Source organism: Epinephelus moara, chromosome 10, assembly GCF_006386435.1.
Source record: "Epinephelus moara isolate mb chromosome 10, YSFRI_EMoa_1.0, whole genome shotgun sequence".
Classification (NCBI taxonomy): domain Eukaryota; kingdom Metazoa; phylum Chordata; class Actinopteri; order Perciformes; family Serranidae; genus Epinephelus; species Epinephelus moara.
In genome coordinates, this window is record NC_065515.1 from 14,297,422 (window position 1) to 14,314,866 (window position 17,445).

At 40.8% G+C, this 17,445-nt stretch overlaps 1 protein-coding gene across 1 annotated transcript; it reads right to left on the reverse strand.

The window, feature by feature from the left end:
- Nucleotides 1-5,998: 5,998 nt before the first annotated feature.
- abhd17ab (abhydrolase domain containing 17A, depalmitoylase b) lies at nucleotides 5,999-17,116 on the reverse strand. Its single transcript, XM_050054788.1, has 6 exons — nucleotides 16,830-17,116; nucleotides 16,339-16,710; nucleotides 14,928-15,298; nucleotides 13,254-13,448; nucleotides 12,335-12,514; nucleotides 5,999-9,595 (listed from the first exon to the last, which is right to left on the reverse strand). Exons 3-6 carry the CDS (start codon nucleotides 15,290-15,292, stop codon nucleotides 9,370-9,372), a joined length of 966 nt encoding a protein of 321 aa, XP_049910745.1. The 5' UTR covers nucleotides 15,293-15,298; nucleotides 16,339-16,710; nucleotides 16,830-17,116; the 3' UTR covers nucleotides 5,999-9,369.
- Between the last annotated feature and the right edge of the window lie 329 nt (nucleotides 17,117-17,445).

The window sequence follows — 17,445 nt, forward strand, 5'->3', positions numbered from 1 at the left end:
ACTCAGAAACACACCCATGCTCAAAAAAAAAAACGTGCTCAGTCTAAAGCAATCTATTCTACACTTTACAAAAACTTGTTGCATCGCTTTTCGCAGGTGATGTGGTTCTATTGGCTTCATCACACCATGACCTCCAGCATGCACTGGGGCAGCTTGCAACCGTGTGTGAAGCGGTCGGGATGAGAGTTAGCATCTCCAGATCTGAGGCCAAACGATGGATTCCCTTCTCTGGGTTGGGGGAGAGTTACTGCCTGAAACGAGGGAGTTCAAGAATCTTGGGGTCTTGTTCACGAGTGAGGGTAGAATAGAGCATGAGATGGACTGGAGGTCTGGTGTGGCTTCTGCAGTGACGCATGCGCTGCGCCGGTCCATCTTGGTGAAGAGGGAGCTGAGCCAGAAGGCGAAGCTTTCAATTTACTGGTCCATCTATGTCCCAACCCTCACCTATGGTCATGAGCTCTGGGTAGTGACCGAAAGAATGACATTACGGATACAAGTGGCCGAAATAAGTTTCCTCCGTGGGGTGGCTGGGCCCAGCCTTAGAGATAGGGTAAGGAGCTCGGACATCCGGAGGGAGCTCGGAGTAGAGCTGCTGCTCCTTCGCGTTGAAAGGGGTCAGTTGAGGTGGTTCAGGCATCTGATCAGGATGCCTCCTGGACGCCTCCCGCTGGCGGTGTTTTGGGCACGTCCCACTGGTAGAAGGCCCCGGGGCAGACCCAGAACATGCTGGAGGGATTACATATCTCATCTGGCCTGGGAACACCTCGGGTCCACCAGGAGGAGCTGGAAAGCATTGTTGAGGAGAGGGCTGTCTGGGGCGCTTTGCTCGGCCTGCTGCCCCCGCAAAGAAAATGAATAGATGGATGGATTTACAAAAACTATAAAACCATAAATAGACTATAAAAATGTTTAATTAAATGACTACTACTTTATTTTATTTGGTATTTTTATCATATATGGATAATATGTATGTCAAGACGTAACTAGTTCAGATGCAAAATCTTGCACTAGGGTCCATCATTGTAATGTGCACTGGGGCCTGTCCCAACGACCATACGCTACTGGCTGTATTGTACGTCTTTATAGAGGCACTTTTTCCTACTAAAATGTTTTGTGCTGGTCAGGGGGTACTTGGCTGAAAATAATATTTCAAAGGCGGTACATTACTGGTAAAAGTTTGAGAGCCACTGCCTCAAAGGCTCAGCTCTAATTACTGAGAAATGCACATTCTTTTGCAAAGTCAGTGTAATTATTCCACAAATGTGTTCCTCTCGGTCAGACTAAAAAGTTGTCGCGTACTTTGTAAAAAAAAAAGCAAAACAGTGCCACATTGCACTGCAGACAATTATAGGCATTCTAGGGCAACATTCAGTCTCGAGGTGTTGTAATGAAACATTTGGAGCCTCTCTGCACAGCATGACAAGTTTCTCCTGTGGAAGGTTTCCAGTATTTTCAATGACCAGTGTCGTCCTCTGTATTCTGGGTTCAAGCTGGTCCCCTCAGGCTGAAGGCATAACAAAGCTCCTGAATGCCACAAGCGATTAACACTCACTCGTGACTTTCTCTTTCTTGCCAACTCCAAAATTTAAAATTCATAGTTTTACACTTTCTGTTTTTTTTTTTATCGGTTTCATTTGACAGAAAAAGCTCTGTGCTCGAGAGTGCTCCCTAAGTGCAATCCAAGCACAAAACATAAAACATTAAGGGGAGGAGGCGCATTAAAGCCAACCATAGTCAACAAAGAAGACAGCAGATAAACATCAGCGAGATATACATAATGCACAGGGCAAAGGATGCTCTGCAGGAATGGTAATGAGAAACAAAAGCAAGACATAAACTCAGCAGGCATGCTGGCCAGCCTCAAATTAATATGCAGCACAATATTGAAGAAGGAAATATTCTCCACCACTAAATGTTCCAAACTCTGTGAAGATGCTGTAATTCCTTTCGAAAGCTGGAGAGACTGTTTCATAAGAGGGCAGAGCTTATCCTACATGCTGGCGACTTCTTGACTCATTATGCAGCAAGATATTATAGTGGTATATGTATATGCAGTAGTTCAGTTTTGCTTTCCCTCCGGCAGTGTTGTTTTTTCCCCACATCCTGCTTTGTGAAATCAGCCTGATATCCTCTCTGACTTGGAGATCAGACCCGCTCAGCTGGAGGTCTCTGGGCTGCACATTCGCTGCAAACTTGTCTCTGTCTGGACTAATGATGTGTCATATTAGCTGATGATTACTAATTGTTATTTGCTCCTCCAAGGAGTTGTTTTTTATGTTCTGACAGATCTGTGGAAAACTGCATTTCCTTAATAGGCACCTTGGGCATGGAATAATCTGCAAAACCTTCATATCCACTGATGAATTTAAGGGCATGGTGGAGGCATGTGGCTGTTTCTCTCCTCGATTCTACTTTAAATAGCTGTTCTTCTGTTTTATTGTAATTTTTGTATATCATGTTCTGTATGTTGTATTTTAATATGTTGTGATTTGGCTCAGTTGCAAAGTCAGCCAGGTCTCTCTTATAAAAGAGTGGAATTTCTTGGTAAAATAAAGGTGAAATAAAATGAAACAGTTCAGGTCTGAATCAGATGAGCTGGAGAGCGGTATTAGATCTAACTCTTGTGCCCTGGTAAATGTCAGACAAAGACAATTTCAGATACATTAAGTAAGTGACTGCTGAATCTAGACAGATGTAGAGTCAGGCGAGACATGCAGTGCAGGACTAATGGTTATGGCATATACAAGGATGGCGAAATGCTGTATTATTTCAGCATTGATTTTTTAAAAAATAAAAATTGTGTAATTTGTGAGTGAGGGTTGATAAGTTATGAGGTAAGAAAGGGAAAAATGTGCTCACATAAGAAGTACCATGCTTCAGTGTGTTGTTTAATATTCTGAAACTGATCAAGGGCTGAGGTAGTTTACCTGTATGGACAGATGGTACACGACGATTCATCAGAATGTATAATTATTCATGATTGTGTTATCAAGTGCAAACACTCTCTCCCCATAACCTGTGAACATCCAGGGAACTGACACTGAGATGGCGAAATCTTACAAGTACCTGGGTGTTCACTTGAACAATAAATTTGACTAGATGGACAACACTTATGCACGATACAAGAGAAGAGAAGACAGCTGACTCTATCTACTGAGGAGACTCAGGTCCTTTGAAGTACAGCGGGTACTCCTGAGGACTTTCTATTGCACCATCTCAACAACTGACAGGAGGACACTCAACGGACTGATTTAGAAGGCCAGCTCCGTCCTGGGATGCTCCCTCGCCCTGGTGGAGGCAGTGGGAGAAAGGAGAATGATACCCAAGCTTGCACCCCTTATGGACAACATGTCCCACCCCGTGCAGGACACTCTGACAGCACTGTGCAGCTCCTTCAGTGACACGCTGCTTCACCCGCAGTGTTTGAAGGAGAGATACTGCAGGTCCCTCCCTCCTGCTGCTGTCAGACCATATAACCAACACTGCTCCCAGCAGACCACACATATGAAAACTGTGAACAATCAATCATAATGTGCAATATTTGTATGTGTCTATCTATTATATCTTGCTTTTATTTTTCACTGCTTACAATCATTGCTCAGGTGCATTATCAGTATATGTTAAACTGTGCAATACCTATACTCCCATCACTCAATGACATGATATCAGCCATTCACTGTCTCTCTATTATATTTTGCTTCTTCTTGCTGCTCGCTTTTTATATTGCTTTGTGTTTTCATACTGTTTGCTTATTATATTGCTCTTTTTTGTGCACAGTTTACTTATTACACCAATCTGTGTGTTTGTTTTTACTGATACGTACTTATATATTGCTTTGTGTTTTGTTTCTACTGATGCTTCCTGTTTGCACCATCCCTCTGCTGCTGCTGTAAAGTTGCAAAGTTCCCCACTGCAGGGCGAATAAAGGATTATCTTATCTTATCTCTTATCTTATTAACGACAATACATCTGGTAAAGAGCAAAGACTTTAAAAAAAAATATAAATTTAGACTTGCAAAATAATTACTTTGTTTTACCCCCAAACTTTGCACTGTTAAAAAATAAATAAAAAAAATAAAATAAAATCATATAAAATAAAATAAAATTAAATTAAACTGAATAATTCGAACAAAGTGCAAAAAGAAAAAAATGACATAAATTTTCATTAAAGGTTCTGCAGAGAAACACTGTCATTTTACAGCTTTCCCTGAATTATTATGATCAAACACTTTTAATTAAATGACATAACCAAGAGTACTTTAGAGAAACACCTATTATAACACCTATTATAAGGTGGATTGTTACAATTAAACACGTTCAATGAAGTAAAATATGCTTAAATGACTGTCAGCAACGGCTTTAACTCAAATAAAGTGCAAGAACAATACATTTAAAGAAATTTTATTAAAGGTTTGACATACCTGTGTCCATACCTTCACTATTTATTTTAGTATGTCCCTTTTTCTGAGCAAGCACCACAGTCTTTACAGCTTATCTGCAGCCTTGCGTCACAGTCAGGTCATCAGGGCACGAAAACCTGTGAAATTCATGCCTCCATTGACACAGTGACAACATCCACCCAGCAATACTGCACATCCACAGGACTGTTTCTTTTCCTCGTCCAGGCCCTTCATATTCTTCATAAAGCACTACATGGCCGTGCACCAGACTACCTCTCAGAAATACGTTCTGCTTATGAAGCGGGAAGGCCCCTCAGATCCCTCTTCTCTTTTAGCTGTTCCAAAAAGCAGAACAAAAACATTTGGCTATGCTGCTTTCAGCTGTTATGCTCCAAGCCGCTGGAACAGGCTTCCAGAGGACATGAGAGGAGATGAAGACATTTCTGCTTTTTGAAAACGTAAACTTAAAAACCCATCTTTTTCATCTTGCTTTTATGTAGCGTTTTATTATTAATACTTATTCTATTATTGCTGTTAAAGTTGTATTGTTGATCACTTATTTTATCTTATTTAACATTTTACTATTTTTAAATAGTTAATAGTTTAATTTCCTGAGGTGCTTTGATTTCTTTGAAAGGTGCTCTTTAAATTAAGTTTGAGTGATATGGCACATGTTTCTCCATCTCTCAGTTTTATAAAGTATGGTCTAAATGTTCACTACACTACAATCCTCAAGTAGAGAGGCTTCAAAGCTCTCTGATTCACAAGTCTTGTTTTAAGTCTTCTTCTGTGGAGACCCAGCACATCCACAATCCTTTGATACATGACAACATGAAAGGGTTTCTGTGCTCAGAGCGGTGTGAGACACATAGTGCATGTGAGTGTGGAGGAGTAGTGCTGGTGGTGGTGGTGGTGGTGGTGGTGGTGTTTGATGCAGTAGGTCAGGCTGCACTAACTTTGCCTGACGCAGGGGGATGTGAGCTGCAGCTGCTTTTAATCCGTAAGAGCATTTGAGTGGGACACCAGATTGTTTATGTAGTCCATTGAAAACGAGCTGGCACAAGTGTGTGTCAGTGTGTGTATGTGTGTGTGTTCGGGGGGGGGTTGAGTGCAGCTTACGATCCATCTGTCCCCGTTTCCCCACAAGTCAACGTGGTGGCAGACAGTGAGGGGAGGCTGGGACAGACCTGAGTCCTTTGGTGCCGGTTTAATTAAAACACATCATTTGAACCCTTTTTTGGCAGAGACGATAACAAGCCCATCACAACACACAACTCTACAGAGGAGGGGGGGGGGAAACCCACACACACACACCAGGCAATTAAAGACTCATTTACTCATCAGCCAATTATTCACCCGAGCCTTTCTTGGATCGTTCTCGTGCAGCCCTGTGAGGCCTTTCACTACAGGCAGGTCATTATTCAGCGAGTGCCAGGACTGCCATGAGTGGAAAATCAGGGACTGAATGAGCCACACGTTAATGCTGGTGTCTGAAGAAAAGGCTGTTCTCTCGCAGCTAAGAGCCCGTCTTTACTGGAAAACGACACCTGGCTGGAGGAAATATTTATCATTTTAAAAGAGCCAAGGACTCGTGTTAATTATCAGTTTCTGATTATGTTTTATTAACTTCTTATTCTCTTCAGTTCTTGGAAGAAAAAACAGACAAAATCTTCAAAAACTAAAAATGAGTCAGTACAATGATAAACAATGGATGACAATGTGCGATGACAAAAATTATACCCAAATGACTTCCACCAGAAATCCAAACATTTGAATAAAAGACAGTTTTCTTTTCAGCCAAAAGCTTTTCATTTGTCTGTTTGAAGCTTCATCATTGTCCTTTAATCCCCCCACACTCTTAAAAAAAAAAGCAAATATCCAAACTCACAGCTTTGCTGTATTGCTTAGTTGTACTCCTCCACAAATTATAACTTACAAACAGCCTGGAAAAAAGCTAACAATTAAATTTGGTAATTTATTCTGTTCAAACTCTGATGCTGCCTATTTGAAACTAAATATGATGATATGATAAAACATAATCATTTAGCAATCTGACAAATGGTCACATTAAATTTGTATCCAAATGTACTGTACAGTGGAAAAAAGATCAGACCAACCACACAGATAAATAAAAAGCTAATAAAAGAACATGTTTGCCTTTGGTTGCAAAGATACCAACAGAAGCAGCAGGTACACTGGGTAAAGCCCTAAAGAAAGTTACACTTTGGTTCATACATACACGAGAAAACCTGAAAATCCTGACATCTCTTCAAAAGCGACAACAGTTGTAATCTCTGCTTTCAACTAAGAAGTTCAAAGGTGCAGCACTCGATGTCTGAGGTTCATGTGAATCAACTCAGATAAACTCACACAAAACTTTTAGCCATAGATTTAAAACTTTCATAGATTCTAATTTTTTTTTTAACTTCAGGCTTCTGTGGCTTGGCGAGTGTTGCACCTTTAAGATGAATACTTCAGACTGCGCCTCATGTCTGCTTGTAAAACAGACCATTACTTAGAGAACGAAGGGATTTTGTCATGATGGAGTGCAGTGAATCCGAAGTAGGCAGTAAAAAGGAAAGGGTTACGATTTACCTCATGAGTCAACATAAAATGCCTTGAACAGGACAGCCAGATAATATAATCTTGAACCAGTTACTCTTATATTGTGACAAGATGGCCTCTGCAGCAACAAGGGACAATTCATTGTGTATTGATTAGTGATACTTCCCTTTATAATCAGCGCAGAAAGAACACACACAACATGTTTGAGACAGTTTTCAATTGTTACAAAAGTCACACCGGCAGCTAGAAAAGTTACTGTACCACTCTTATACTGAATTCTGTGTAAAATTAATAGTGTTAACAAGACGTTACACCTAAAATAAGTACAAATATTTAACTATTAAGTGTATGTGTAGACATACAGACAGATGTTATAGGCAGTTCTTGTAGAGGCTGTAATCCAGAGAGGACGCAGCCTGTTTGCTCTCTATGTTTCACCTGTCGCACAGAAGAGTGGAGTAGCACTGTCATCATGTTGGACAATAAATGTGCCCACATACTGTAGGTGACCTGTCAGATTCCTAATAATCAAGTCCCTCAGAAGAGCTTCTTAGTGTGCTCTTGGCTAATTTTGTTAATGCTTTACGACATATAAAGAACTATAGTGCTGCATTTTATTGTGAAAATACATCTGTTCCTGTGCTTTTCTGTGTAAGAGTGGAAATGAGTTTTAGTCATCAGCCATTAAAATGAGAAAATCAACTTGCACTTTTCATAAAATACATGATTTCAAAGTGAAATTTTCATTTCCTTCTCAAGATGGTGTGCATAAGAGCAAGATGGCTGCCAGACAGCATTAAGGAGATGAAAACAGGCTGGAGGTAGAAAACCGAGGCCTGTTTAATTTTAGTGTTGCTTCTCTGTTCCAGACACTGAGGGGAAACAGGAACTTCGCTGACAGCTGTGACCTACTGGTGTGAGACATAAACAAGATGAACTAAGACTAAAACAAAGTAGACAGGACGAGCAGACTCTCAGACATTCCACTAAATGAAGGAGCTGGAGGTATTTTTTTTTTTTCTGAGGCCTCTTGAACTTCTTAAACACAGCCAGTCCCTCTCCGTCTCTGGGATACAGATGTCGTGCAGAGAGGACTGAAGAAATCATAGAAAGAAATAACGGCTCCCCAAACTCACAGTTTGGTCTGTACCTCCGTTTTGGGATCATAGTTTGCTTTGTTATTTTAAATTAAAGATAACAACAGACCGCACACACTCAATGAGCACGATTCTACAAATCTTTGCTCAAAGGATCTGAGGAGATTTAACCGGCTGCATATCAAACAAAAAAACAAACAAATGTGGAACACACCCACCCTAATGTCTAAAAGAGGGTTACCTGAGCAAAATGTTCAGTACAGTGAAAAACAAAATCAAAGACGCAAAATTCATCTCTGTGCATGTGTGTATCAAGTACACACATGAAGCTTTAGGATATTAGAAACACTGTTCAGTATAATGCAGTCCAACCCGGGGAAACGACAATATAGTTAGTTGATCCTCAAATCAAAAATACATATTTTCCCTCTTACATGTAGCGCTATTTATCAGTCTAGATAGTTTTGGTGTGAGCTGCAGGGTGTTGGAGATATCAGCGGTAGAGATGTCTGCCTTCTCTTGAATATAATGGAACTCGATGGCGCTATATCTCCAACACTGCAGCTCACACCAAAATAATCTAGACTGAAAACAGCGCCACAGGTAAAAGGAAAAATATGTAGTTTTGATTTTGGGGTGAAGTGTCCCTTTAAAATGGATTGCATTAGACTGTACAGGGAACTCTGTTACAAATCTGTTTGCTATTCTAGAAGGTGATTAAAAAACATAATATTCCCCAACACAAGTCACAAGCACTTTTAACAGTGTGTTCTTAGTGTTTCCCGTGCTTCACCATCATCCATTTCATTTAGGTCAACAGCAAAAATGAAAGTTACACACAAACTCTATGAGTAGGCTGGAAAATTGCTGGGAATTCTCCATGTGGACCACAACGTACTGGATCTACATGATTAGTTATCAGTTTGTTGTTCTGTTAAATCTCTTTTCATTATTTAAAGTTTCTTTCCTGTGAACACTGTCCATGTTATTGCACAGTATAGGAATATATCTGCTGCCACGCATCACACAGCAGCTGTACTCTTAAAGTGAACGGCTACAAAAACAACAGTCTAGAACGCAGGTTGTGACAAAGTCTTTCACACTCACGCCGTTCTGATGCTTATGAACACGTTACTTTTCTCCAAGATGCATCAAACCGTGGTCCATTAAAGACATCCTGTGCCCTGGAAAGGAAGCACTTCAGTTTGTGACGCACGACACCCCCAGACGTTGAGGGATGGTTTGGATGACTCTTGGACACAGAAAAATGGTAATGACGACATTGATGAGGATCCTGGTGGTGACGGTCAGGCGTGTTGTACTGCCAGCTCCTGTCCTATGAAGCGGCGCAGGCGCTCCAGATACTGGCTGTACAACTCAATGTCGTTGTGCCCCGCTCCCTCCACCCAAAGAGGCTCCACAGCCTTGGGGCAGCGCTCGAACAGAGCCAGGCCGTGGGAGAAGTCAATGACCTCGTCCTCTGTCCCGTGGATGATGAGCACTGGGGACGTGATTTTGGACACCTTCTCAATGCTACAAGAGGACAAGGGGACAATGAGAAAAGAAAATAAGTGAGATTTTAAAGAAATTGATGATTTACTCACTACCATATTAGTTCCCCACCCCTATAAAAAGATCTGAAAGCAGACCGCACAGGTCAGTTAATAATGATCTACAGTTGGACTCATAAACCACTCGCTCTGTAGATCATGTCGTTAAAAAGGTGACATTGTGGTGGGTCAGTGTGCTGGTCTAAAAAAAGTCAGTAAAATGTGTTATAAATTAAACATCTTAATGGATCGGTGAAGCTTTATTTTTGCCTGGACTGCTATAGTACATTTTTATAGGCTATAAAATACATTTATTGCTTTGAAACAAAGGTGATATTTTAGTGTTATCATTTCTGTTTTGCAGTACGGTGCAATGTGTAGAAGTCCTGCCTGCAAAATATCTTATTGCCTGGATGCAGATACTTTGTGCACATTCTCATACAAGGTTACAGCAGTGCTGACCTCAGGGCGCCAGAATAAATTTTACACTGGTAGCACTGGTGCAACCAGCTTTCTCACTTGCACATAATTTGGTTTCACCCTTTTTCATTATTATTATTATTATTATTGTTATTTAAATCAGCATTTCTTCCTCAATGGCTGATAAACTAAACTCACTGACAAATGTGCTTCTTTGTCTCTGATGCAGCCGCCTCTCTCTGTCTGCTGTAGTAATCACTTTAATATTGCTCAATGTCCAACCCACAACACTATCTGACTGATTACATGTTGTGAATGATAGCCTATCAACACTGATGGCTGCGGTGCCACAGGTGGGTCAAGAGATTGGAGATGGTGCTTTGATCAGCGAGCTAGCTGTGTGGGCTATTATTTGCTTAGAAATAAACAGTCCTATATTTGGGACAGGCGTCTATATGGGACAGGTATTTAATTACTTTCACACAAAACTGTTGCTCAGCAAAGATGGGAAATACAATCAAATTGTTTATTTAAACCAATATGAATATAACTTGCATAAAAATGAGGCTTCAGTAAATATATCAATTATGAATCATTCATTTGATCTAGCTCCGACAGACAGGGCATTAGAGAGAAAGTGAGTTACGGAACTTGAGGATTACGGCACCCAGCACACCGACACAACACCACTTTATCCCCTTAAAACAATACTCACAACTTGGATTAATTTCTATATAAAACTCTTCTGATTCTTTTGATCTGAGGAATGGACACATAAATTGAGGTCACCAACAACCTGTTATTATCCGAAGAATTTCTATAAAAAACATGAACTTCTTGGCAGCCAGATTTGTCAAAATGTGTCACCACACTGGGCTGGTAAAAGGGACTGGGCTTTTAACTGAAGTTTTACGGTACTTCTGCAACATAATAAGCACACAATGGTCAAATCTTAAAGTTGTATTCAAGTCATCCCATAAAATATAGATATATTTTCACATAGAAAACAGCAGAGAAAGATACAGCCACAGACGCATGGAGGAAGGAGGGATGCCAGCTGCCCACTCTGAGTTTGAACAACAAGCGAAACACTGGAGGCTTTCTCAGCTCACTACACACACAGCAAGGCATCCCCTGGTTTCCTTCCACCTCTGCTCCTCCTCACCCACTTGTACCATCTGGGACTAGACTCTGCGTTAAGGCTGGCGTTGGCTGATATTGACCTTCGTCACACTCAGCCACTAAAACTAAACTGACAACAAGAACAGAAGGGATAGAGCCTCACTAATGATAGCATTACTCGGTGCTGTTACTGTCCCGCCAAGGGAATTTGTTCAGTGGCCAAGATTTAAAAATAAAAACACAGTAACAACACATTACAGTGAACACCCACATTACAAATCGCACACAAATGTGGGGCACCAAATCTCTTCAGAGAAGGTTGTAACTGAGCATGAAGCGATCAAAGAACAACTGACAAGTACAGCACCAAAAAGTACTGATTTCACATCCACCTACTTAGGGTTAAAGGACTTTAATTTAATTGCTTATTCATACCAAAATGTTCCTGTTTTTAAAGATCATTGCACAAATAAGCACCACAAGCTGCCATTTACTGTCAATTATATTCAAAAGACATTAGATAAGACTTTATTACCTGAGTGTAATAGCCTGCAAGTCCTACGCTGTCATTAAAAGTTAAAGATAAACTAAGTTTCACTCAAGCAACGTCACTTTGAGACTAAAGTGAAAGAGGTTTTGGTCGACACCCAGTCACATCTATGAAAATAAAATGAAAAAGATATCCACACACTCACTGAGGAAAACACTATAACTGAAATTACAGCACTAAAATGCAACCCCGAAGCACAGTAGCTGTTCTGTCGGCGCAGATGTTTGTCTTGGATAAGACACATTTTCACAAGTCTAAGTGGCAATTATGCTTTTCTATTGGCAGATCTGTAATTATGTGGAAATGCCAACTGACAGAAAAATAGTTGTGTACTCTATGTGTGTGTATCATGTTTACATGAACACCTTATTTAAGGATTTTATGTGACAGAGAGGGAGACCGAGGGGGAGTACAAAGACTTTGCTGTTGTCCAAAGATTTCTCTGACAAACATTTTATCCATACAGCCAATCATACATTTAATGCCATATAATCAAATGTGTCAACTTAATCATACTGTGCACTAAAAAACAGAAATGTTACTAATGTAATTTTAATTTGAGTGCCAAACATTTGATGTTTGCTGCGGACAAAGAGCAAGAAAAGATACAAACATTCAGCAGACACTTACTTGGGGAAAGCGTCAAAGCAATACGTTTTCTTTGTGTCGGGAAAGGCCACTCTCATGCCTGATGTTAGAGGCGAGTGGAGAACGACGGCAGCACACTCATACCGTGACGCCAGGTCTACAGTGGGCACTGTACCAATGCTCTGTCCATACAGGATAATATTCTCCGGGCTGATGCCATACCTGGTTAAAACCAAAGATTCACAGAAACCATTATAATGCAGGTTAATGGAAGTTGTGACATGTAACATAACGTGTACAGCAGTGACAGTAGCAGAATCACAAAACAGAAATATGTATTGTTTTTCATTGACTCCTCTAGGATTGCTACTAGAAGAAGAAAATTAATTTCATAGCAGTTGGTTTAACTTTAGAAATAGAGTACTGAGAACACGCCAATGAGTCAGAATGTTCTGAACAAATATGCTAAAATGTCATAGAGAGAAGTGACAGCTACACCCAAATGTAAATTCACCTCAACCAACCCTTAGTCAATGCTCGGCGGTGTCATGCCTTCCTGGGGCTACAGCCACATTAAGGCAGCTCTGCTTTCGCTAATGAGACACTTTATCACTTCACATCGTCCTTGAGAGACATCTCACCCCCCCAGCCTTCCCACCCTTCATCCATTCATCTCATTCTTTTTTATTCCCACGGCATCTGTCCACACTCGGCTCTACTCCCTTCATCCCAGCTCTGTCCTAATCACAACCTCTGCCACCTTGATTCACCCCTGCTCCACATCTTTATCTCTAATCTAACCTCTTCTGCCCATCGCCATTTTTCACACCTTTCTGCTTGTTTTTGGTGCTATGCACAGCAGCCGTAGATTAATTTGCTCCTAATTGAAACAAACTGAAAATGTATATATAATTAATCATCCCTTGAAGGACACATGTGGGCCAATTATATCATAACATACCGTGTGCGCAGGGCGTGCCAGGCAGCGTCTATGTCTGCGTAGAGGTTTTTCTCAGAGGGCTTGCCGGTGCTGACACCGTAGCCTGAGTAGTCGTAGGAGAAGATGTTGCAGTTGATGCGAGTGCCGAGGCCGATGTAGAAACTGCTCATCTGGCCAAGGTCGACTGCGTTACCGTGGGAGAACAGCACTGTAAATCTGAAAGGATACACATAGAAAAGACAGGTTAGTAGACGGGCCAACAATCTAAGACAAGTACTTAAGTTATAGCTGAAAATACAGCCAACTATAGGGAATTATCAGTTATATTGTGGTTGTTATTGTTCCCTGAGAAATACCCTTTATTTTTTTTTTTTTTAAAAAGTGGTCCTTTTTACAGGATCTAGATGACTAGAACACATCACTAGTAAATAAAACAAGACACTGTACAGACACTTGAAATTCTGCTGGACTTCATTTGAGGCAGAAAAAGTCAGATGAAGGATTAACAGTAACATTAAAACCGACACAACACAATCCAGTTGATCACAGTTCTCCACAACTCCAACCCGGTAACTCTACACTGAATCAAACCATAAGCAACCTGTTGTTAGAATAAACACAGCAAGGTCACTTGGACTCCGAGCCAACGCGTCTTTGTCTAAAAGTGCTGCATGATGGAGGATTGGTTTACTGCTCTTGTCAAGTGACTCTTACTTCTAGACATTTTGCACAACCTGAGAAGCAGGGTATCCACTATAAAAGCTTGGTATTCTAGCCCTTGCCTTTTATTCATGAATGCATGTTGCGCTCTTGTGAGAAATCTGATACTTTTTCTACACACTGACTTGTTTTGAAATCCTCCCTCGGTGGTTTTGTTTATGAACCCATATGGCCCGTGGCTTCGCTCAAGGCCTTTCCACTCAGAATGTGGCATAACAATGACTCTGCCATATCAGGTCTAGTTTGGATTCATTCTTGTGTAATACTAGATAGACATTAATACAAGACACACAGACTGTAACACAAGCCCGTCCATGTCTTTTTAATTGATTTGGTAAATTAATCAGCAGCTGCACACAGTACAGCAGGATGGGCATAAAACTGATAAATAATTTTACATCTCTGGACATAAAATAAAACTTCTGCTGCGAAATGATATGATCACTTCTCATAAAACCAATCACTGCCAATAAATTCAGTGACGCAAAGCTATGGGAAAGAAAGCCAGATAGCTGAAAATGTTGAGTCTGTGACTCACTGAAAAGTGATATCTTAAAACTGAGCGTGACACTTTTTTATGATCATTATCATAAAGCGGAATTGCCAAGCCTGGGTGAAACTGAACATTCAAGTTCCTACAAACCGACAGAGCAAATGAGAATGGAAAATAGAGTGGTTTTGGAGACTAGAAGAAATGTTTAAGTAAATGGCAGTGATCCATGAAATAGCAGGAAGAGACAATCTTTGAGTCAGCTGAGTCAACAGGGAAACAAGTAAAGGAAGCAGACCTGGATGTGAGGGGAAAAGGACTGACAAGTAAGGAGGTTGTGGAAACACTTCTGAGGAAGTGACACACCTTTAAAATATCAGTAAGTAAGGTCAAGAAAGTTGTGGACTCTACAACACAAACAATCAGTCAGTTAGAACTGTTACCACACTGACTCAAAAGGTAGGTAAACCTTTCAAATGACCTACCTGGCATTGGGAACACAGCGAATGTACATGCAACCGACTCTGTTCCCTCGGCTGGATCGAGTGAGGAAAACCTCTGTCGTGTCCAGCTCTCTCTGCGAGTACTGGAACTCTGCTCGCTCCGTCAGGTGGAGCTTCCATCTCCCCTCCACAGCCCCGGCTCCTCCGCTTCCAGCAACTGATGCACCGCTCCGTGCCCGCAGGCTGGATGTCCCTGTTGCCCCTGGTGCAACAGGGCCTGCCTCTGGGTCCGGAAGAAAGGTATACGTGGGCTCGGGGGGCAGGAAGGCGAGCTTGGCTGCGATGCGGCTGGGGCACGGCGGGCAGCAGAACAGGCAGCAGAGCTCGCTGAGAGAGAGGCCATTCATCCTTCACTGTGCAGGAGGAAGACAAGAGGATCACTGTGCTAATGAGTCCACATCATCCCACTGTTAACACAATCAGATACTTATTACAGTGTAATGGCGTTCAGTCAAAGAGTGGCAACAATCATGATGACAATGCCTCGACAACAGCTAGTCTATAACATCTAAAGATTACAAGCCATTAGATACAAAACATGTCACGTACTTTGGCTTTATCTTGATAATCTATTAATCACTTACAGGATTTATCTGGTAATATTTGCTTGTTAAACATTCACACATGTGGGGAGTGTCTCCTTTTTCTTGCCAATATAAAATGAATAACGCCGCAACTCACCATTTCTTTTTTTTTTTTGATAAATCTGCATTTTATTTTCATTATTAATTAATTAATATTGTGAAATATGTGCCTGTTAAGATTGCTTTTGTGTTCGAAAAACAATCTAAGATTCAGCTTTTAAACTATTGTTGTTTAACTGTCACATCAGACAAAAATAAGCAGCAAACACTCACAATTAAAAGGCTTAACCCAATGAATGTTTTGAATTTTTGCTTGGAAAAGTGACTTAAACCTGTGATAGATTATCAAAACAGTTATTGTTCTTTTCTGTCAATAAACTAATAAACTGTTTCGGCTATAAAAGTGAGTAGTTTGGGGATGCTGTTTAAGCTAAATAGGCAGTTTTTATGGCTTTATAGGAGGCTCCGATAAACCATAATGATCATAACTCATTACTTTAACATGTTTTTGAGCTAATAATCAAAATATAAGCTAATTATGAGGACAATTTTTGCATGTAGCACTCCAAACATACAACTACATTAGACCTACCTGTTGAGCTGAGGAGCTTAATCTAAATTTGAGTCCAAAATAAGTTGTGTAGAAACAAGTTTATGTCTTTATGTGAGGCTCTGGTGAATCATACTGATCATAACTCATTACTTAATCATATTTGTGAGTTAATAATTAAAATATAAGCCAATTATGAACATAATTATTACATGCAGCACTCCAAACATACATTACAGGGCATCATCAGTAGACCTACCTGTTGAGCTGAAGAGCTTATGCTAAGCTAAGTCCAAAATAAGTTGTGTAGACACAAAGATAAAACAAGGAAGTCTTCCTCCACTTCAGTCAAATTCAAACACAGGATACTGTTTGTAAAGTGTCCTGTCAGCGGATGGAGGAAAAAGTAGTGGAGCCTGCCGGCTGACAGGAAAGTGTTATTTACAAAGTATCTGCTGTGTTGTTTCTGTGAAGACTAAAGTCCAGATCACATCCATTGTGTCCACTTGTTGCGATGCTGACGAGTCACTCCAGATACAGTGTGTGGTTTCCCAAACGTGCCCTGGATATTTTAGGACGACAACTTTGTACTTGTTTTTGACAGTAAGGACGTTTCCAATGCAGCCTTGACCTGCAAAGTGACCGAAACAAATTATGAACGTTTCTTAAATTACAATCAAACACACACAGCAGGGCTTCCTCCTGTGTGTATGAGTGATATATCAAGAACAGCGACAAGTGGTATTTTACCGGAGGGAGAAGCTGTTTGTCTGCGCGTACCAGCTAACGCTACGCTGGCTTAAGCTAGCAAGAAGACACAAACACGACTAGTCAGTGAAAACAAAACGCTCATTCGCGGACATCCAACCTGAAACACCGTCACTTCGCGGTTTCCTACGTGTGTGTTTGTCTCCACGAATCCATTCTGGACGGTGCCGTCGTCCTCCGCTGAATTTATGGATGGCGTCTTGTCATTTAAATTAATCCATGTACGTGCGGTGTTTTCCTTCTTCTCTGCCCGTTTCACCGCATCCGGAAGCGACAGCTGACAGGATGTGACGTCACGAGTTTCCATTGGACAATTCAGGGAAACTTGTTATCAGGGAAGATGACGACGTTGTAAAAGATGACATATTTGAACTTAATTGTTCATTTTCAATTTTGAAGAAAAAATAATAATAGCGCATTATCTATTGTGACTGGAATGCTTATGAGTCATCACCAGCATTACTTAATATTGGGGAATAGAATAATTAAAGTTGGAGGAAGTTTATTATAATTAATTTACTATAGTTTTTAAAAACGAACAGGATGTGTCATTATGTATGTGTCCGTGGGCAACTGTGATAAAGTAATACTCGACGGG

Excerpts from the sequence above, each read along its gene's own strand:
- abhd17ab (XM_050054788.1), bottom strand. The coding sequence starts at position 15,292 with ATGAATGGCCTCTCTCTCAGCGAGCTCTGCTGCCTGTTCTGCTGCCCG. Across the intron at positions 12,515-13,253 it reads TGGCACGCCCTGCGCACACG|GTATGGCATCAGCCCGGAGA; the intron begins GTATGTTATGAT and ends GGTTTTAACCAG. Across the intron at positions 9,596-12,334 it reads TGCTTTGACGCTTTCCCCAA|CATTGAGAAGGTGTCCAAAA; the intron begins GTAAGTGTCTGC and ends GTCCTCTTGTAG.